This window comes from Helianthus annuus, chromosome 5 (assembly GCF_002127325.2).
Source record: "Helianthus annuus cultivar XRQ/B chromosome 5, HanXRQr2.0-SUNRISE, whole genome shotgun sequence".
Classification (NCBI taxonomy): Eukaryota; Viridiplantae; Streptophyta; class Magnoliopsida; order Asterales; family Asteraceae; genus Helianthus; species Helianthus annuus.
The window spans coordinates 82,002,562-82,025,500 of NC_035437.2; the positions used below are offsets into that span (position 1 = coordinate 82,002,562).

At 40.2% G+C, this 22,939-nt stretch overlaps 1 protein-coding gene across 1 annotated transcript; it reads right to left on the minus strand.

Annotated features, from left to right (window-relative positions):
* Nucleotides 1–9,614: 9,614 nt before the first annotated feature.
* Nucleotides 9,615–10,031, minus strand: LOC110942904 (aspartate and glycine-rich protein-like). Its single transcript, XM_022184666.1, has one exon. It carries the CDS (start codon nt 10,029–10,031, stop codon nt 9,615–9,617), a length of 417 nt encoding a protein of 138 aa, XP_022040358.1.
* Between the last annotated feature and the right edge of the window lie 12,908 nt (nt 10,032–22,939).

Consider the following 22,939-nt stretch of genomic DNA (forward strand, 5'->3'; position numbering starts at 1 on the left):
AAGACCAACCTCCCAGTCTCTAAGACTCGAATTTTCCCCAGCCTCTAAGGCTAAACATCCCCAATCTCTAAGATTGAATCCCTCAGTCTCTAACACTGAACTCCCTCAGTCTCTAAGACTGATACGAAAATTTTGAAGAAATGTATTTGTGACCTTTTGTTTGTAAAAATATTTGTGCCCTGGATCTGGACTTTTAGTGTATGCAAATGTAAAAACGTTTGAAAACATTTTCGTGAGAGCCCTAGTGATCATAGTCTAGACTCGAGAAGGAATCCTAGTTCGCTATGATCGAGTCTCTGATACCAAGCTGTCACACCCTGGCTTTTGCGGAAGCCTGGGTTTAGTTTGGTGTGACTTCTCAATACCATAGCAACAATCACAACATGCTATATGATAAAAATTACTTGATGTTCTTCCATTAAAATGATTAAAAATACATAACATATTGTCTTGAAACAAAAACATCAACCACACGATACGTTTACAAAACATGACTTGTTTAAAAATGAGTTCATAAGACTCGACGAAAAGCTCCCAACGACACAAGAACTTGAGACATGCAACTCGTCCAGGAAAGAGTTACACTTCCCAAACCTACGACTCCGGATGATATCCTTATTTAGTACGCAGCTGATCATGCATCACTTGCCAGATCCAACTTAATTCCCTGAAATACATGTAGTTTTAAAAAGTCAACAAAAAGTTGAGCGAGTTCATGAGTAAGTCTTGTGTATATAAAACCGTTTAGTATGTCTGTAAGTAAAATTTGCCCCTGGTATGTAGCAATAAGGAAAAAGAGATCACCAATGGGTTGCAAAGCCACCGGTATGTGTGAAAAGGTGCAAGGAAACTCAAACCTAGCAAATTTGTTACCGGGCTTCCGGCTGGAAGACACAGTCACCACTATGGGCCGCCCCGGCCTCACGGGTGTGGGCTCGCTACACCCAAATAGATCTATCACTCTTGTGTCCCTTGGTCCTATAACGAGGATTAATGGCCTCAAGTGTTGTGCCCACCCTTCACATGATCTAGTAGTGTAAAACCCTCCCTAAGCTAACCATACCATGTATATAAAAGTCTGAAATAATTTGTAAACATGTATTCCACCCCCGAAGTATAAAACCGAAAACAGTAAAGGAATAGGGGGTCATGAACTCACCGTAGTGCGTCTTGACTCGAACTTAAACTCCTTCCGCTACACGACAACCTACAACGTACTAATGTCTATTAGACGAACGGGCCGTGCCTTGGCTTAGAGTTTAGTGTTTTGATTTATGTTACTTTGGTATTATTTTGTTAAAACAATAATAATTATTTTAACTTAAATAGCGTTCTTAGAAAAATAGTTAGACAACTATTTCGTATCTATTTTCTCGAATATTTTACTAAGTGTTCGGGCTTTCGGAAAATTTCGGCAGAGTCTCCTCTGTAAATAGAGGTGTCCATGCTTAAATAGCATATCATTTTCTTTTATATATAGCCAATAGTTCATTTTCAATAATCAAACCGACATATCGACAAACAAAACGTTACATACTTCATTTCAGCTTTATTACTCGAAACCGGACTGTTTTCGAGGAATTTTATAAAATAGTTAACCTTTTCTAAAAATTACCAAATTTTTACAGAATGTCACGTATGTTCCAAAGTTTATTGTGTAACAATATCAAAGTCCAATTCGTTACCCATATTTTATAGAAAATCATTTTCTCGACTGCAATCAGATTTGTTACCTTCTGATCGCAGTTTACGGAAATATTCACTAAAAATCAACCGTAAGTCCGTTTGACGAAATTCCAGTTGGAGGGTCGTCCTGACAACGGTGTCCATCTACTGTAAAAATTCCATGAGTTGATTTTACTCAGGTTTTAAGTTGTGACTCCGAAAATAACCCACTTTTTCTGCAGTAAAAATGCAGCTTGAGCTGCTGTCCAAAAATAACCTTTTAAAAATAGTAAACGGTCTCGAAAAATTATGATTCCAGTGCCATTTGTTTAGTTATTCCAAAATACTCATTTTAGGCCTTAGAAATTCCGTTTTTTATTTTAAAATGATCCCATTACAGCCTGTTGAAGTTGGCTGGAAATCCAACTCAGCAAGCTGTTTAAGCTTTTGTGTGTGATGAACATTCAACAATCGAACAAGAATCGAAGTGAGACAAGAGTATGAATGGACTTACTACTAGCACAAGGCTAGGGTTGTAATCTTAGGATGAGATGATAAGGAATGATGGTGAGAAAAGCTTGAACAAGGCTTCTTGAGAGCACTTCCTCTTGCACCTCTATGGATCAATCTTGGAGCTTGAAATGGGGTTTGTTAGTGAAAGAGATGAAGATGGTGAAGGAAGGTGATGATGAAAATCAGTTGTGGTGAGAGGGGGGAGGGGGTATGAGCCGAATTTAGAGGGAGGAGAGAGAGGATTAAGTGCTAGCTTTGATGTAATGATGATCTTTATCTTGGAAATGTGCATTACTAGCTTATAGAGAAATTATGACAAGAATTTGGCCAATGAAATCAAGATTTTCTTTACAAAAGATTTAAACAAAATATTCTTTAATGATTAGGGCAGATTTTCGGTTATAGGGGGGGCAAAGTGTAAATTTTTGTTAATTAGTAGGTAATTATAAAAGGGTTAAGGGTATTTACAAGTATAGTGGGTGTATGTCATGTTTACATGGTGCATGGGGATTTTTGTGACCATGATTAATTTAAAATAATAAAATAATATTTCTAACAATATTTTCATGTCTCGGGTAATGTCTGGTTGTTCGGTTTCGCAGCGTTCCGTTAAAGCGTTTAATTGTCCCGTAAAGCGTCTTTTGTGCATCTTTTCGTAACGAAATTAATTCCAACACTTAGGAAAGTGTCCAGGACCATTTAGTCAATACTCTGTATAATATGAGTGTGTCAAGAACTGAATTGTTACTAAAAATGCGGAATTCTGTAATTAAATTGCGTTTTAGGCACTTTCCGGCACTCAAACTATCACCTAGTGACATAGTCTTATGGTCCTCACCTCCCTACACTCCATACTGGTGTAGTGTTCTATCCCTGGCCCATACTGGCCTAAAATAGTATTTGTCTAAGTGCTGGCATCGTCAGCATGTGTCTGAGTTATCCGCTTACTGTGCTAACTGTGCTTTGTGCATCAGGTTTGTCACTAAGAGTCTGTATGAAATAATTGGAGTGACTGTATGTAAAGAATGCACATGTATGTATATAACATGAATCAGTAAGCAGTTTAAAGTGTCAGATGTAGTCAAGCACAGTCATTAAGCACATAATTAGGGTTAATTAATTTGTAAAGTACCTGTAATTTTGCGGGTTGTCACACAGGGAGGAGCTGGTCGTTGTGGGCTTGGATCGTGATTGTTTGTTAAACACTTTATGACATTACATACTTATTTATGTTGGGTTTTATTTATACGCTTCCGCTAAACAGTGATAACATACTTATATTTTGGAACACCTTTCATATTGGTGGTTGAATGGCATTTACTTTTATATATTAATTACATGTTCAATATGATTGGTGGCTTGATCCTGGTCATGTCACGCCTCCAAGCGGTGGTACTCCGCGTGTGGATTTTGGGGGTGTGACAGGACCAGTCACTCTTACCTGGGAACTCTTGGGGTGAGTGTCCACTTATAGGCGAGCATGTCTTCGCGATACACTATGAGGATCTATTTAATTTGATTCAGCCTTGGTGTTGTTTGTTTGCTTCGTGGTTCAAACAAATGACCATCAACCATGATTATGGTCGGTAATTGTAACATCCTATTCTTACCCAATGCCATTTCATTTGTTTTCTTTCTTGTTTCTCTTTTAGAATGCCTCCTCGACGCGAAAACCAGATAGCAACTGCCGAACTGGCAGAGATCATTGCACAGCAAATGGCTGCTCAATTCCCAAACCTCTTTGCTCAATGGAACCAAGCCAACAACAACAATCATGCCCCCTGCAACTTCAAGACGTTCAACTCAGCTAAGCCATCAAAGTTTTCTGGGTCTCAAGGAGCGACTGCACTTCTACAATGGTTCGAGAGTTTAGAGAACACCTTTGGACATGTTCAATGTCCAAACGAGCGAAAGGTAGAATTCGCATCTAGCGTCTTTGAGAAACGAGCTTTGACATGGTGGAATGGTGTGATGAGAGATAGGGGTGCCGATGTGGCACTGGCTCAAACATGGCAAGAGCTTCGAGCTCTGATGATGAAGGAATTCTATCCTCGTCACGAGATCAGGGCCTTGGAAACGGAGTTCGACGATCTTAAGCAAGTTAGCGGTGAACATCGAGCCTACACGGATCGTTATGAGGAGTTAAGTTTGTTATGCCCGGATATGGTTACACCTTTGGATAAGGCAATCGAAAAGTACATTGATGGCCTCCCTGACTCAATACAAGACATTGTGACTGGTAGCAACCCTACTACAGTTAGACAGGCCATTGAGCTATCTGCAACCTTGACTGAATCAAAGATCAGGAAAGGTAAACTTTTCCGAAAAGGTGACAAGAAACTGGTCGGGGAATCGAACCCAATCGAGGAATCAAAGACCATGGATGAACAGACTGAATCCTCTAAAAAGTCAAAGAAGCGAAAGGCTTCTCAGAACTTCGCCGTGGTCGCTCACAATGGTCAAGCCATCCCCAACCAACCAGCTCAACCCCCTGCTAGAAAACCATACAATGGAACTGCACCCTTGTGCAACCAATGTAGCCTCCATCATCAGACCAATGTACGGTGCCGCAAATGCCAAACATGTGGACTTATAGGCCATACAACAAGAGTCTGCCCAACTGCAGCTACGCCAAACCAAGCTGGCAACAATCCTGCTCAAGGTCGTTTTCTACCAGGCTCTTGTTTCAACTGTGGCGAGATGGGTCATTTCCGAAGAAATTGCCCAAAGCTTGCTAATGCAAATCCAGCACAGGGATGAGCATCTGACTGACTAGAAGACAACATCGTTTAGAAATAATCACGTCTTATGTATTATTTTCTTTTGTTGTCAAGGTCCAAGAAACAGTTGTTATCGTTGTTTATAAATGAATCTTTTATTTACATTGCAATGAATTTCTGTGGTTGCATGTATAAACGATGTATCCCTTACAATACCGACAATCAAAGAAACCGTATTCCTTGAAGAACAAATTACCCCAAAATTTATCCCATTCTACGATCTCTTGCGTCTTCCACGTAATTCCTAAGTACCCGTTTCTTCTAAGAAAAACGAAGTACAAGGCGTAAGTTACAACACATGACGAATACCCAAAGTACCACTATAAATCCTTAAATGGATACCTAAGGATTTCCCGTAAGTCCTTAATTGTGTATGCCTTAATTCGAATGTGGTGATTCCTTGTAAACAAAAATCAAATTTTGGGAGATCTTCCTATCTTCTCAGATAGATTCCAGTGAACATTGAAACCCGTCGATTGGTTTCAATATCCGTATTCAATCAATAACACGTTAATAACAAATTATAATCAAGTTAAACAATTATGTGACTTTGTGCTTATATGTTCCCTTATGTGTTGTTGTGTAATCCAAATTATGTTATCCAAATCTTCGTAGAATCTTACATATCGTTGTACAAGAGATTCATAGTAGGATACCCAAAGGTATTACTTAAAATCCTCAATGGACTTCTATGTTATAGTTAAGTCCCTTGGATTATAAAGTACTACTTCAAAATTTGACCCCTTGAGTGGTCTAGTTAAACAGATTGATCCAAAAATCTGGTTAGGGATATCATGTGATGATAAAGCTGAAAGGACTCCTTGGTGACCTAACTAAGAAGATCCCATGTCGATCTAATTAAAAGGACCCGATGGAAGTCACCCTCATCACAAGTTTGATATCCTTCCCCAAAACAAACTGTGCGGACTGTGCAAGGGATTACGTAATTATGGATGCATACATAATTATGGAATTTAGTACACAGAAATCACAGCAAGTTCTGTCATGTGTCTAGAGTTAACCCTATTCATTTCCAACTCTGAGGAAGCAACCGTTGAAAATGACTCCGTTAGTTCATTTTCCTTTCTGAAGATTTACCCGTTGAGGAAATGAATACCCGTTGTGTAATCCTTCATTTCCAACTCTGATGAAGCAACCGTTGAAAATGACTCCGTTAGTTCATTTTCGTTTCTGAAGATTTATCCGTTGAGGAAATGAATATCCGTTGTGTAATCCTTCATTTCCAACTCTGATGAAGCAACCGTTGAAAATGACTCCGTTAGTTCATTTTCGTTCCTGACGATTTATCCGTTGGGGAAATGAATATCCGCTGTGTAATCCTTCATTTCCAACTCTGATGAAGCAACCATTGAAAATAACTCCATTAGTTCATTTTCGTTTCTGAGGATTTGGCCGTGTGGAAATGAACATTCGTTTGCTTATTCCTTCATTCCCATTTCTGAAGAATACTCGTTGAGGAAAATGACTCCGTTTGTTCATTTTTCGTTTCTGAAGAATGACCGTTAAGGAAATGACAGGATATTACTTTGCATATCGCTGATGGTTATTTGGCAGAGTCACAAATAGACTCCTACGAATAAATTTCGGGACGAAATTTCCTAAAGTAGGGGAAACTGTGACACCAGTGTCACCGCAACCATCAAACAAATACCAAGCCGATGATATATTGTATTTCATACTTGGGATCTTGTATAAATATGTGTATCTTTTGCACATATCAATTCTTGTTCAATTTCAAACTTTATGTCGCTTTCTAGAGAATTATACGCAAACTGGTGCGTAAACGTACTCAGTTTAAATGCGACAAATACTCTGGAACATCAACATATGCTTAACATACCTTAAATAACCTTTACATAACTTAGAAATAAGTTTTGAAGGCTTTGGTATGGCAAAAACAAGTTAATTCGCTTACAGGGACTAAACTTGACAAACTGCGAAAGTATGCCAATTTGAACTGTAACGAACATTCCGGAACATGTCCATAAGTTAAACATACCCTAAATATCCTTTACATAGCTTAGAAATAGGCTTTGAGGGGTTTGGTATGCTAAAATAAACTTTTGGGTCATTCAGGGACTAAAAGTGTCAAAAAGTGCACAAGTTTGCACTTTCGCGCATAACTTACGTTCTGAATACATTCGGACATCCAAAAACCTATTTAAACATCCTTATATTATGCCTTAGTGTATGGCATGAGAAAAATCCATTCGTCGCGTAATTTGGATCGTCTTTCGCGCTTATGCGCATTCCGTAGTAATTAACCGAACATCGTGACCGTTCGGCCACACGAACCGACATCCAAGATATTTTTGATCACATTTTAAGTTCCCTATACTTTAACTTCATTTTAGAGCTTTGAAATGGGATTAACGGGGCTTAAACGTGTCAAAAATGCATCAAATACCAAGTTTTGGGGCTGCAGGGACCAAAATTGTAAATCTGCCAAAGTGAGGGCTTACGGACCGTAAGCCATCACCCATACGGTCCGTAAGGAGTCCCCAGTACAGCAGATTCAGTTTTAACTGCAGTTGCCTCTTCAAATTAGTGAAAGGTCAAATTCCACTTGCCTCTTCTGAACAATAAGGGCCAAATCTGATGTCCCATAAATGTTGCAACAGGTGTATGGACAAGATCAAAGCACGTTAATCTGATAACATTATGCTACATTTTGAACCGTTGTAACCATTTGACTATGTGAACCGTCTTACCCCTTTGATTTCATGAACCGTCTGTAACCATTGAACCGTGTGAACCAGTTGTATCTGTTGACATGATTTACATTTGACAATAGACATTTGACTATACATGAACATTTCTACAATTGTTAAACACTTCATCTTGATGGTTTGGTTTGAGTAAGTGATTAAGTAACGAGGCGTGTGTAATATGATGCAAGCATGGTGGATACGCCGCTGGTACTTCCTATATATAAGTGTTTGTATGGTATTACATATCGCAGCGTTATTTGAATCATTTCAATTTGAGACATATAACATTTTATACAAATAACACACTTTTCATGAGACATTGATTTACAAACGACTTATCTTATACAAACTCATTTTACATGGTTATCCGTTTAACCATACAGTGTTCTCTTATTTATACATATCATCTGATCTTATCGTTTTTCAAATGATTTACAAGACAAAGCAAATTACAAGGTTCATGACTAAACATTTTCTCAAACATAAGTCATGAATTCCGTTTTCACAAAACCAATGTATCTCACAGGCATTTTTATGCTGACGTACCTATTTTCACATGTGCTTTCAGGGGACGATGCGTAGGACTTATCAAGACATACTTTGGCGGACCTGTGCCTTAGTGACTTAAAACGAGACAAGAACTAGTTAATTCATGTTATGTACTCTTTGGTTCTTGTTTAAATGATGTATACTTTCATGTTTGATTAATAAAACGAAACTTCAATTGCCATGGATTTGAAACAATTGATTCTGTTACAACACTCCCCGACGTTTCCGCCATGTTTTGTATGTTCTACATGGTCGAGGTGTGACATCATGATCCTCTTTCGTCCGCGAATAGATCAAAATATCGTCGGTAAATACAATCACGAATTTATCGAGATATGGCTTGCAAACTCAGTTTATCAAATCCATGAATACTGCCGGCGCATTTGTCAAACCAAATCGCATCACTTGAACCTCGTAATGTCCATAACGAGTTCTAAAGGCAGTCTTCGGTATACTCTTTTCTTGAATCCGCAGCTGATGATAACCTGATCGAAGATCGATCTTGGAGTAGTAACTCGAACCCTGAAGTTGATCGAATAAATCATCAATCCTCGGCAAAGGATACCGATTCTTGATGGTTAGCTTGTTCAGCTCTCTGTAGTCAATGCACATGCGAAAACTACCGTCCTTCTTCTTGACAAATAGAACTGGAGTTCCCCAAGGTGAGAAGCTTGGTCTAATGAATCCCTTGTACATAAGCTCCTAAAGCTGCGTCGACAACTCTTGCATCTCTGAAGGCGCAAGTCGATAAGGAGCCTTGGCGACAGGCGCGGCGCCTGGAACCAAGTCAATATGGAATTCGACTTGTTGTTGAGGCGGTAATCCTGGCAAGTCTTCGGGGAAGACTTTAGGATATTCCCTTACCACAGGGATATCTTCGAGCTTTGGTTCTTCGGCTTCCTTATCAACAATGTGAGCCAAAAAGGCAACACATCCTTTCCGCAAAAACTTCCGGGCCTTCAAACAACTGATAATCCGTAGAGGCGTATCATGCTTTTCTCCGTGCACTACAATCGTCTCTCCATTCGCCATCGGGATGCAGATAATCTTCTCATGGCATACGATCTCAGCTCGATTACTCGACAACCAATCCATTCCAACTACTACATCGAAACTTCCCAATTCTACTGGCAGCAAAATCAAGCGTAAACTCATGCTCTCCCAGCTCTATCACACAACCTCTAACTACTTTGTTTGCTTCTACTAGCTTTCCATTAGCTAGTTCTATCAAGTACGGGATATCCAACTTACTTGCAACTAACCCAAGTATATCCTTAAATTCTAGGGATACGAAGCTATAGTCGGCACCAGTATCAAATAGCACAGATGCAAAATGTTGGTTGATAGGGAACGTACCAGTAACTACGTTCGGATCCTAGCGAGCTTCCCTAGCTCCAATGTTGTAGACTCTTCCTAGGGCTTGATTGTTCTTTGGGCAATCTCGCTTAAAATGCCCAACATCACGACAGCTAAAGCAACCTTGTCTGTTTCCAGTACCGCCCTGATTGTTGTTTGCTTCACGGTTTCCGTTACCAGCTTGATTTCCAGAACCACCACGATTTTCATTACCTCCCTGATTATTGTTTCCACCTTGGTTTCTGTTCCCATAACCGTTTCCACCACAGTTTCCATTGCCATTACCATTGCCTCTTTGACCACCATTCCCACGACCAGTACCAGCCCAGCACGTTTCCTTCGAATGACCATTCTTTCCACAAGATTCACATTTCCTATACCTACACTGGCTGGCATGATGAAACTGGCATACATTACACTTAGGCAGGGTGCCCATGTATCTTTTCCCCTTGTTTTCTGAACCTGCAGCACCAGTCCTGACCTCGACTGGTGGGTTCGCATCTCTTCACTTACTAGCACTGTTGTTGTTTCCTTGGGTACCCTTTTTGAAATTTGAGAACTTCCTCTTGTTCTCTACTGACGACTCGACATGAGTCTCCTTCTTCTTTTGCTCAGAGGTTGAAAACTTGCCCAATCTAACGGCTTCTTCAGTCAATGCCACGCTCAAATCAATGGCTTTAGTGATCGTTGGAGGCTTCGAAGTAGTCACCATGCTCAGAATTTGGGGTGCCAATCCCCAAATAAAACGTTCAACTCTCTTGAACTCTGGTTCCACCATGTAAGGGACAACTCGGGACAAATCGTGAAATCTTTTTACGTACTCAGCTATCTTAGGACCATCCATCTTAAGATTCCAAAACTCGGTTTCCAACTTCTGAATCTCAGCCCTTGAACAGTACTTCTTGCGCATCAGTTCTTTCATCTCATCCCAAGTCATACCATACGCTGCAGCCTCACCTAGGGTCTGAACCTAAATGTTCCACCATGACAGAGCCCCGTCTAGAAATAGTCCAGATATATAAGTGACTTGGTGCTCCGGCGCACACTTGCTCATCCGCAGCACAGAATCTGTCTTCTCATCCTATCTTACAAAAGCTACGGCACCTCTAGTGCCGTCAAAGTTCAGAGGCTTGCAGTCAAGGAACTGCTTGTAAGTACAGCCTGTACAAGCAACATCATTCACAGAAAGCATTAGCAAACGCACATGGAATGTCCAAACGTATTGTAATGTGTCTTAGGTGACTTAAACATTACCGTGAGGTGGGTTATTTCCTGAGGTACCTCCGCTATGTTCAGAGCGTAGGGCCTCATGTTGTGCGATTGCCTGTGAAATCCGTTCTTGTAGTTCTACCTCTGTTGTGGGGAACTGAGTGTTCCTTCGAGGAGGCATCTTCTATAAAGAAGACTGTATAGTTCAGGCCTTATAAATATATAGTATATATATATATATATATATAATAGTGTTTATCTTAACAAGTAAGCATATAGCATCACAATCATAGCACAAACATGTATATCAACAACGTGTTTAATGAGAACATGACGATTGAGCTTTCATTAATCATCGACCACAAGTATTATTACATGTTTTACAAAGGTATCATATCAAAAGGGAACACAGGGTCACACTACCCTTGTCCAACCAGTCTATCAGTCTACAAAAATCATACAGTCAAAAGGTGGTCTCCAAAAGGCTTCTCTAGCTCAGCTCAATAGTGGTGCTCTCATCAAAAGCAAAGCTACCTACATAAAACCAAAAACCAACTATGCTGATGGTGGTGGAGGAGGAGGTGGAGGAACAAAAAGCAAGCTGCGCACATGCGCAAGCACCTCCTCAAGCTCATAAACATGACACAACAGATAACTGATCTGCTGCTCAACGATGAAAAATCGAGTATCAAACTCTGGAAATGGAGTGAGAGGTGCAGGAGGATGCGAAAACGAAGACGGTGATGAACGAGGGGGAACAAATGCAGGCTGACACGTACATGGCAAAGGACGCGGTGTCATCTCAAGCTCCAAAATCCTACGACTCATGATCTCGTACTGAAGCTGAAGTGATAAGAGTAACTCATCCCGTGTATAACCAGTAAAGTGTGAGGGATGGTAGGGATCAGAAATCGGCATGGTGTAAGGTGGGAACCATTGAAATGCCTCATCGAGTGGTGAAGAAGTAAAAGGAGCAAAAGATGCAGACTGAGGTACGTGTGGGAAAGCTGCTGAGACATGAGGATCATGACTAGGCTGCTGGCCAGAAGTGCCCTCCCCTGGACGGGGTGCGGGTATGTCCTGTAAGAAAACGATAGGTAGATCAACACGATGGACATCAGACTCCACAGGGTGAAAAGGAGCAACATTGGCGGGTGCAGGTGCAAGTGGAGGAATGAATGGCTCGATAACAGGAGGGTCAGCGAGTGCAGGAACTGGATCAGGTATGAGAGGTTCAATGTCAGGTATGCCAGAGGGAATAGGGTCATGATCATGTAAAGGCTCAGGATGAGCAGGTATCGGCTCAGGATCAGCAAGTGCTACATCAGGCTGATCGTCAGGAACAAAGTCTAGCTCAAGACCAGGCTCAAGCTCATGTGGAGGGGATGGTGCAGCTCACATGGCCGTATCATCATCAAAATCAGTGGAATAACGTCGCAATCCAACTGTCTGCAAGGCGGAAGATGTCACAGACTCAAAGGAATCTGAGACAGAGTACAAACTAGAGTCAGAGGAAATCTCAATAACAGGGATCTCAAGAAGTGGACTAGCAACAACGTCCTCATCTAGCTCTCCATCACCATGGGCATCATCGGGAGGACCATCAACAAACAGATCCGAATCATCATCAAATAGATCATCAAAAGGCCAATCCTCAAGCGGAATGACCACGAGAGGAATAGGAGCGAGGATCGGTGCCACGACATGCTCACCATCGGGATGCCCGATGATAAGATGATCATGGACTGGAAAGGGAATAAAAAAGGATCCTCGTCTGGAATACCATCAGCAAGCGGTAAATCATCTCCAAGATCAGGCAACGCAAATGGCTGAAAGTCGTCGTCGTCGTCTGACAGCATATCTGGGTCGCTCTCAGTATCTGAAGTAAAGATCTATGGCTCGCTCGCACTAGAGTCAGTAGCTATGGGGTCATCAATGTCAGATAATCCACTCTCGGATGAAGACAGAGTGTCTGTAATAGAACAATCACAACATATGCACATATATTAACCATTATCATCATGCAATCAAAGACAATGAAATCATGTAATTATGTATCCTTCCTAGTCTCCCAGACTATATCACCTAGTCTCCCAGACTAAACCACCTAGTCTCCCAGACTAAACCACTTAGTCTCCCAGACTAAACTACAAAAGTAATCATGCATTGTGTTTCTTGTCTTTCCATTTGTAAAAATGTTTGTTTCCCTGGATCTGGGCGTTTTTGGGTATGCAATGAAAACATGTTGTCAAAATATTTTCATGAGAGCCCTAATAATTGTAGTCTAGACTCGAGAAGGAATCCTAGTTCGCTACAATCGAAGCTCTGATACCAAACTGTCACACCCTGACTTTTGCGAAAGCGTGATTATGTGTGAGTTGCTTAATATCATTGCATTTAATCATAACAACAACTATATGATAAAACTAACGATGATCATCCATTAAATAAGTTTAAAAACATAACAACATTGTCTTGAAACATAGACTTCAAATTCGAGTACAAACCATGCAACGTGTTTAAGAGTTCACAAGGACTCGACAAAAGACATTAAATAAAACCAGGCTTTGGAAGATGTGTCTTGTCCAGGATGAGACACACTAACCAAACCCTGACACCATGGATGACATCTTTTATTCTCAAACAACACTTGGAACTTCCAAACGCCCGCCAGATCCACATTTAATTCCCTGAAATACATGTAGTTTGAAAACATCAACAAAAGTTGAGCGAGTTCATGTGTTTGTTTGTGTGCACGAATAAACCTTTGAAATCAGTGAAAGTATGTATGTATGTTTGTAAACTCGTGGTATGAAAGCAACAAGGGAAACAGATCATTAATGGTTTGCATGGCCATTAATATGTGTGACGTGATGCAGGAAGGCTCAAACCTAGCAGACTTTGCACCGGTTTTCCGGCTATAAGACATAGTCGTCCCTTGGGCCAAACCTTGGTCCAACGTGGGCGGGGTCCCTACACCCAAATAGATCTATCACTCATGTCCCTCGGTCCTACAACGAGGATTAATGGTCTTAAGCGTTATACCCACCACTCACATGGTCTAGTAGTACCCTTCCTTAGTTAACCATACCAAATAATAACGTTTTTGTAACATGTACTTCACCCCCGAACTTATAAAACTGAAAAGAGTTAAAAGAAAAGGGGGACATGAACTCACAGTCTTGCGTTCTTCGTAATCACCGTAACTCAAAGCGTCGCCTGACGTACACGACTACCTACAACGTACTAAGGTCCATTAGACGAGCGGGTCGTGCCTTGACTTAGTATTAATTAGTGTCTTTGAGTTACGTTTCTTCGTGTCTTCAATATTATTCCAATTTATAATTATTTGTTAAAATATCAAATATTTTAACTTAAATTATATTTACTAAATTTTGGAATAATTGTTAAAATAATATATTCTAACTTGATACTCTCCAAGTATTTGTACATGCATTTCCTTCCCAAGGATGGGTGTATTTGTACTTGTATCCTTATACTGCATATTTTTGCCATGTATCGGTGTCGTATCCGGAGTGTATTTATACGTACAAGAATATGTATCGTCCTGTAATTGTTAAGTATTCTTTATACTTAAGTTTGTATTAATTCTTCCAGAATAATACTTCTAGTAAAATACATTAATATATATTTCCAAAATATATATTTTAAGAAATATTACTTAGAAAAACTATTTATAATTTTCCGTTGGCAAAAATATTTGTATTTTCATATAAGTTCCAAAAATAATATATTTTCAAGTCTAACTTGAAAAATATATATGTAGATCCATTTTTCTTCCAAAAACAATATACTTCATGTTTGTTTGTTTGAGAAAATACATATTTCTTCCAAAAATAGTATATCTTCTAATAATTCCAAGAAAAAAAATATATATTTTTACTTGCCAAAAGTAATATATTTTCTCCTTGTAAAAAATATGATATATTTTTGTAATAATTGTAAAAAAATCATATTTTTATTCACTTGGTGTCCAAAATATTATTTACCAAAAATATACTTGTGAATAAGTTTTCCGGGATATTTTTGTGAGTTATATTCCCTTGTTCGGTTTCACCAATATTTTGTGTATTCTGGGTATATTCACATTTTTCGAAAATTTGGTAATATTTTGGATTGTAATTTTTGGTATTTTGATGAGTTATATTATTTCAAGTCCTAAAATAATATAACTAATACACATAATATACAATTAATCACACACACACGGTGACTTCTAAATATTTATTTTCCTAGATACATATTTAGTCACTTTTATTTATAAAAACCAACCTCCAATATTTATATTTTTGTAACAAAAATTATGGCAAACTTTATGTGAAAAATCCATGGTTTAAAATACACTTGTAAATATTTATTTAGAAATATTTTTTAGGTGTTTAATTTTTAGAAAAAAATTGTCATAGTTTCCCTTAAAAATGGAGGTTTCCATACCTTCAAGGTATATCATTTTATTTTGTAAATCAATACAATCAATCCACAATCTACAATAAACAACCTACACTTACCAATTTTGCTAAAAACAAGCATAAACTACCACTTCATGAAATTGAAAATTTATAAAAACTTGTAGTAACTTACTAGTGTTTTTAGTAAGTCTCGTTAACCTTTAAAGTGTGGTTGGTTCTTTAAAAACTTCATTTTTAAAGAAGATAGATCTTTACAACTTATGATCACAATTTCTAAAAATGTTTCTTCATTGATTTTTCTTGTTACATAAGTGTTTCTACACTTTATTAACCACAAAAAATAAGGTTTATTTATTTAAGAACCAAGGTTAAGTAAAACTTGTATATTTTAACTTGGTTTCTTCAAAAATCACTCTTGAAATCTTAGATTTACAAGATTTACAACTTACTTTAGTCATCATTTTACAAGAACACAACATATTCTTTTAAGTTCATGTTTCTCATGAGGATGATCTATAATCCTACAACATTTTCATCCTCTCATCTTGCTAGATTATGTTTTTAATCATGATCTAGCAAGATCATATGATGATCTACATCATTTTCATAAGCAAACAATGATCAACAAGTAGATTAACACATAAACAACATAGTTTCTTCATGATTTAAGCTTATGTTAAAGTTTCATTCTCTTGATTCTTAATGTTCTTCAAGTTAATCAACATGTATCATCTTTTAACCACTTGAAATAGATGTAAAATCGAAGGATTAACATTCTTACCACTAGCTCAAGGCTAGGGATGATCAAGAGAAGAAATAGAGTGGATAAAAGCAAATGAAGAAGGTCTTACAACTTCTACAAGCTCCTAGCTCTTTTGTGTACCTTTTATCACACTTGTATATGCTTGGATTGTTTGAGACTTGATTGAAAATGGTGGGTGTGTGTGGGTTTGGTTTCGGCCGAGAACAAGGCAAGGGAGAGGAGAAGAGTGTGTGTTGAATGTGTGTGAAGTTATGATGCTTAGAACACTTAGGTTATACTTATAACCATTTCAAGACTTTATCTCATGGGTTTAGTGTTCTTCAAGTGCCAAAAATATCTAGTATTTTAATCAAATAAAATCAAATGGTGGGGCCACATGTATTGGCCGTCCATAGGTGGGGGGGGGTATAGACTAGGTTCCAACCATTAGTTAGTATTTAGGTTAAAATCCAAGTATTAGTTAGATGTTTTAGTTATAAGATATTTATATGATGTGTTAGGATGTTCGGGGACCATAACTAGCTTGGTAATGTTAAAACAGCGCTTCTAGTGAAAATTTGGTGTTTCGGGTAGTGTCCGGTTGTTCGGTTGGTTACCGGTTCATTAAGGTGCTAAACTTTGCAGTTTAGTGTGCTTTATGTACCCTTTTATGACAGTTTTGATTCCTGACACTTCGGAAGTCATTCAGGACCATTTAATCATATTTCTGCATGATATAATAGTATTTAAATGCTGAAAATTGCTGATTTTCTACAGAATTCTGCAATTTAAGTGAGTTTTAGGCACTTTCCGGCACTTAAACTATCACTAGAAAGGCAGTTTTGTGATCCTTACTTTCCTACACACTATACTAGTGTAATACCAGGTTTCTGGCTCATTCTGTGTCTCAACACACTATCTGTCTATGTACTGAACTCTGTCAGCATTTTCCTGTTTTGTCTATAACTGTGCTAACTGTGCTTCGTGCATCATTTGAGTCAATAAAGTTCTCATGCAATAATGATATGACATTAAGCAATATGTGATGCACATGTATGTATATGGCAATAATCAGGAAACAATTCAAGTCATTGATTGTAATTCAGCACAGTCATTAAGCACTAATCATGGTTTAATAGTTATACGGATACCTGGAATTTTGACAGTTGTCACAGAAAGTCCCTGAGTCGCCAACGGAAGTGAGAAGTTTCCTAGGACTGGCCGGTTATTATAGATGGTTTATCTGAGATTTTTCTAGAATAGCCATTCCCTTAAAAAAACTGACCTGTAAATCTGTTAATTTTGAATGGGGACCAAAACAGGAAGAATCCTTTAGAATTCTTAAGCAAAGATTAACTAACGCACCCATACTAACGTTACCAGAAGGAACTGAAGACTTTGTAGTCTATTGTGATGCCTCTAAGTTAGGTTATGGATGCGTGTTGATGCAACGTCAAAAGGTTATAGCCTATGCCTCTAGACAACTTAAGAATCATGAAGAAAATTATACAACCCATGATCTAGAGTTAGTTAGGAGCCATAGTTTTTGCCCTTAAAATTTGGAGACATTACCTTTACGGTAGTAAGTTTACCATTTTCACTGATCATAAGAGTTTAAGATATGTTTTTGGGCAAAAGGAGTTAAATATGAGACAGAGACGGTGGATGGAAATTCTTAGTGACTATGATTGTAATATCCAGTATCATGCAGGAAATGCTAATGTAGTAGCTGATGCTTTAAGTCGAAAGTATCATGAAAAGCCAAAAAGAGTACGTTCTCTCAAATTAAATTTGCAGATAGATTTAAATGAACAAATTAGAGAAATACAAGAATCAGTAATCAAGGACGATACTGAAAAATTGAAAAGAATGATTAAGGAATTAGAACAAGGAACAGATGGAATTTGGAGATTCCATAAGAAAAGAATTTGGATACCCAAACGAGGAAATCTACGCCACCGAATTTTAGAAGAAGCCCATAAGTCTAAGTATATGATACACCATGGAAGTGATAAGATGTATCAAGACTTAAGAAAGAACTTTTGGTGGATAGGAATGAAAAAGGATGTAGCAGCTTACGTTGCCAAGTGTATAACCTGTTCACAAGTTAAAGCTGAACATCAGAAACCCTCAGGGTTATCTGTCACACCCCCAAAATCCACACGCGGAGTATCACCGCTTGGAGGCGTGACATGACCAGGATCCTAACCACCAATCATATTGAACATGTAATATAATTAAGTATAGCGGAAGCATTTAAGTAATCCAAACAATAGTATGTTTGATTTAACATAAGTGTTGAAACATCATTCAAGATCCTTTGCCCACAACGACCTGCTCCTCCCTGTGCAAGCTCCATAATGTACCTAAGGTCCTGCAAGGCATGCAGCAAATAATCAACAAACTAGTTGAGCGAGTTCACAGAAAATAAGTTCAGTAATGGAGTAGTATAGCAAACATTGCGTTTGTTTATCTAGTCATGCATCGTATTAGTTCGTTCATTGTTCATGTATAGTATTGATTCGTATCGCGGGCTATTTCGGCATGTATGCGAAGATTGGGGAAAGTTCCCAAGTATTCTAGACTATGTATATTTGTATCGCGGCCACCCTGGCATGTGTGCGAAGTTTTAGTATATAGTTCGCGGCCTATCCAAGACATGTGTGCGAAGATCAGTCATAATATCGCGGCCAACCCCTGGCGTGTATGCGAAGATCAGTTCAATTGGTATACTAGTCTAGCCGTATCTTATCATTCACCACCCTCACCCTGAGGACTCATATCATTATGTTCTGTTAACTAAGTATGTACGTATAGTTTATTCAATCCCATTCCCACCCTGGGAACCCCATGCCTTGGCTGTGTGAACTCACCTTGGATTGCTCGGCAGATACACAAAGAGTACAGGTAGCAAGTAAATGATCAACCACGTCCTATCATGGTTTATTATGTAAGTCAGGTTCGGTTCAAGTATCGCACGTATGTATCACATAAGTTACCACGTTGCAAGCATACAAGGATTCATGGTAGACACGTACACGTATCGATAAACAATCTAAGTATTCGTCCCAACCATAACCCGGCCCAATAGTATTCACCCAACTAGCATGTCGGCCCAACAGGTAAGCAGTCCAATAGCATAACAGTCGTACGATTGGGCCCGTGGCAAAGTAGGCCCAAAACAGTGTATGTGTAATAGCCGGTCTCGAGTCGCAACGGGGATCTCGAGTCGCAACCGGGTTACGAGTCACATCAGGAGATTACGAGTCGCAACAGTAGGTTGCGAGTCGCAATGGCTGGTCTCGGTTCATCATGGTCCGGTTACGAGTCGCAACGGGACTCGCAACCATGATTGCGGCTGATGTCGTTGTGGTCTCGAGTCGAGACTGTGGGTTCCCGACTCGCAATCTGAGTCGCAACCATGCGTGTAACAGCTTTTCCTGAATTCCTTAAATAACAATAACAACTAATCCGTGATTTCAGCAAACATATTCAGCAGTTTCGGAAACAGATCAAATACCGAAAATAACAGTTTCATAGCATCTTCAAATTAGCATCATTAACATATTCATGACAGCCTCCAGAACACGTAATCAGATCATCAAACAGACCTAAACCGAAACATGAATCATATTATTGAACTAGCATGCAACCTAGCCGGCTAACATATACTTGGACCGATTAATCATATACGCATCAAAACAATAACAGGAACATAGTGTCCGATTAACATCATGCAAACCGAATTGTATGAATATTATGACATCAAGAACCTTCATTAATAATCACAGCAAGAACCCTAGTTATCACATAATATCATCACAACCAATCAATCCGAAAGCATACAACATACATCATTCAACCAAGAAAACACAAACCACTAACCGATTGAAAGGAGAGTAGGATTGATCCGTGGACAATGATCTCCGATGGGGGAAAGTCCTTGGCTGCCTTCGGTTTGCGAAGAAGAGAGGGAGAGTTTGTGTGTTCTTGATTGCTAAGTTGTGTAAAACTAAAACCCTAGAGGTAATGTGTGTATATATGCGTGTGAAGGGAAGTGGGCCGAAACCCCCACATGGGTTTTCTCATGGTCTCGAGTCCAACCATATGGACCGAGTAGGTTCTTATAAATGTTTCACTAATCGTTCAAGTAGTAACATATGCAATCACATTAAATCACGTAACATGTAACATTTAATCACTCACACAACCGTGTAACACAAAACATATCATGTATTCGTTCAAGTAACATAGTTCTGGAGTACGGGTTGTCACATTATCCCCAACTAATTGGAAATTTCGTCCCGAAATTTGGTATGTACTCACTGAGGAAGCTAGGTAAGTTTAATCGTTCACTGGTTTTTCCTGGGGTGTCACATCCTCCCCCCGTTGATCTGGAAATTTCGTCCCGAAATTCCGAAGTAGTAGCTTCAGCCTCAGTAGTGGTAGCATTGGTTTCGAATAACTGGGGGTACTTTTCTGTCATCCTGTCTTCGCGTTCCCAGGTGTACTCTGGGCCACGTTTGGAGTTCCAACGAACTCGAGCAAGAGGGATTTTCTTGTGTTTGAGGACCTTCACCTCCCGGTCCGTGATTTCTACTGGTTCCTCGACGAACTGTAACCGCTCGTCGGTAGTTCGATACATGAAAGACATTGTGAACTGCCCCGAGTTCAGCTGATAGGTTCAATCTATAGGCTACCCTGCCTGTACGTTCTATGATCTCGAATGGTCCCCGACCTGAAATTCCAATGGCTTTCTACGCTTGCCCGCGTAGGCTTTCTGACGGTCGCGTGCTGCCGCCGTGCGTTGTCGTATCTGTGCAATCTTTTCTGTGGCGTCCATTACAATCTCTGGACCCGTGATCTGACTATCCCCCACCTCTACCCAACAGAGAGGTGACCGGCATCTACGCCCGTACAATGCCTCGAATGGTGCGGCTTGTATGCTACTGCGCTCATGTTTAATCGTGAGTCGGATGGTTTGTGCATTGCTTGCCAAAGTTCTGACGTGAATCGTGCATCGCGATCCGCAATGATGGACGTGGGCACCCCGTGCCTCAAAACAACTTCTTTAAGATAGATGTCTGCGAGAGTGGAGAACTTGTCCGTTTCCTTAATCGGTAGGAAGTGTGCAGACTTGGTGAGTCGATCCACGATCACCCATATGGTATCGTTCCCATGCTGGGATCGAGGTAGGCCTGTAACGAAATCCATGGAAATTTCTTCCCATTTCCACTGAGGTATCTTAAGCTGCTGAAGTAGGCCCTGTTAGTTTCTGGTATTCAACCTTGACTCTCACTCAGGTCAAGCATTTTCCGACGTATGTAGCAATGTGGGCCTTCCTACTAGGCCACCAATAAGTAGTGCTGATGTCTTAGTACGTTCTATCCGACCCTGGATGTACTGAGTGGTAAGGCTTGTGAGCTTCATCCATCACAAGTTCGCGTAGACCGCCATAAAGTGGGACCTAAATACGCCCCGTTACATAGTAGGCGCCGTCTGCCTTCTGTCCTAATCGTTGTCGTGAGCCGCGTAAGGCATTCAGCCTTGACGTTTTCGGGCTTCCGTGCTTCTATCTGAGCAGTTCGTATCTGTGCTGGCAGGCTAGTCTGGATCGTAAGCTGTAGCGCTCGCACGCGCTGAGGTAGAGTGTCCTTCCGACTGAGGGCGTCCGCCACAACCTTGGCCTTGCCTGAATGGTACTTGATGGCGCATTCGTAGTCGCTAAGTAGTTCAACCCATCGTCGTTGACGCATGTTCAAATCCTTCTGCTCAAGAATATGCTCGAGACTCCTGTGATCGGTGTAAATCGTGCACCTGGTACCGTACAGGTAGTGTCGCCATATCTTAAGCGCGAACACATCAGCTCCCAGCTCTAAATCGTACGTTGTGTAGTTGTGTTCGTGAATCTTGGGTTGACGAGAGGCGAAAGCGATAACCTTGTCGCGCTGAAAAGCAGTCTCCTGGGGCTCTCCCAGCAATAGGTGACACCCTTCTGTGTCAGTAACATAAGTGGCTGAGCAATCTTCGAGAAATCCTTGGTAAACCGTCTGTAGCTCGTGGTGCAGTGCAGTTTCTGGTTGAGTCTACCTTGGATGGATCGACATGGATCCCATCCCTGTTCACTACGCGGCCTAAGAAGTGAACTTCACGAATACTATGACGAACTTGTCTATGTAGGGTTTGCACACCCTGTTCATAAGGTCCTTAAATACGGCAGGAGTGTTCAAATAATATCAAACCATCCATCATATCAAACATAAAGTATAGTAATTAAAATAGTCCATAAAACCCAGTACGATTCATGTTCAAACCAAACTTTGTTTGAGTAACAGAGACATAATAAAGGAAATCCCAAAACGAGTTATAAGTTCAAACAGCGTCTCCTTGTCCTAGCATGAAAGCTCGACCCCTTGCCTCGTTGCCATTATTGTTGTTGTTGTTCCCATTGCCCTGGTTATTGTTGTTGTTCTGATTCTGGTTCAACTGTGGGCAATCGCGCTTGTAATGACCTTCTGCCCCACACTGGAAACATCCCCGATTTCCACGTTGTGGCTGCTGCTGCTGTGGGTTCTGAGGAGCTGGTGGTGGAAGTTGCTGATTCTGGTTTGCAGGTCGTGAGCTCCTGCAATCTTTGGCTTCGTGTCCTATCTTGAAACATCTCTGGCAACGTTCCTTGCGACACCTTCCACTGTGGTGCTTGTTACACTTGTTACATAGTGGGTGTACTCCCCTGTATCCACCCTGCTCCTGACTGCCAGATGATTGCTGACTCGGATTCTGGTAGTCATTCGTCCTGCGCTGCTGTGCTTGAGACTGTTCGGAATCCCCATCCCATTTCCGTTTGTTGTCGCTGGGTGTAGCAGTAGTAGCAGCTGAAGTGACTGTAGCAGTAGCGTTGACACGCTTAGGCAGTTTATTCTGATCCACTGCCTGGTCGGTGATGCGATGAGCGAGGCGTTG

Coding starts and splice junctions, on each gene's coding strand:
- LOC110942904 (XM_022184666.1), bottom strand. CDS start 10,031: ATGGGCACCCTGCCTAAGTGTAATGTATGCCAGTTTCATCATGCCAGC.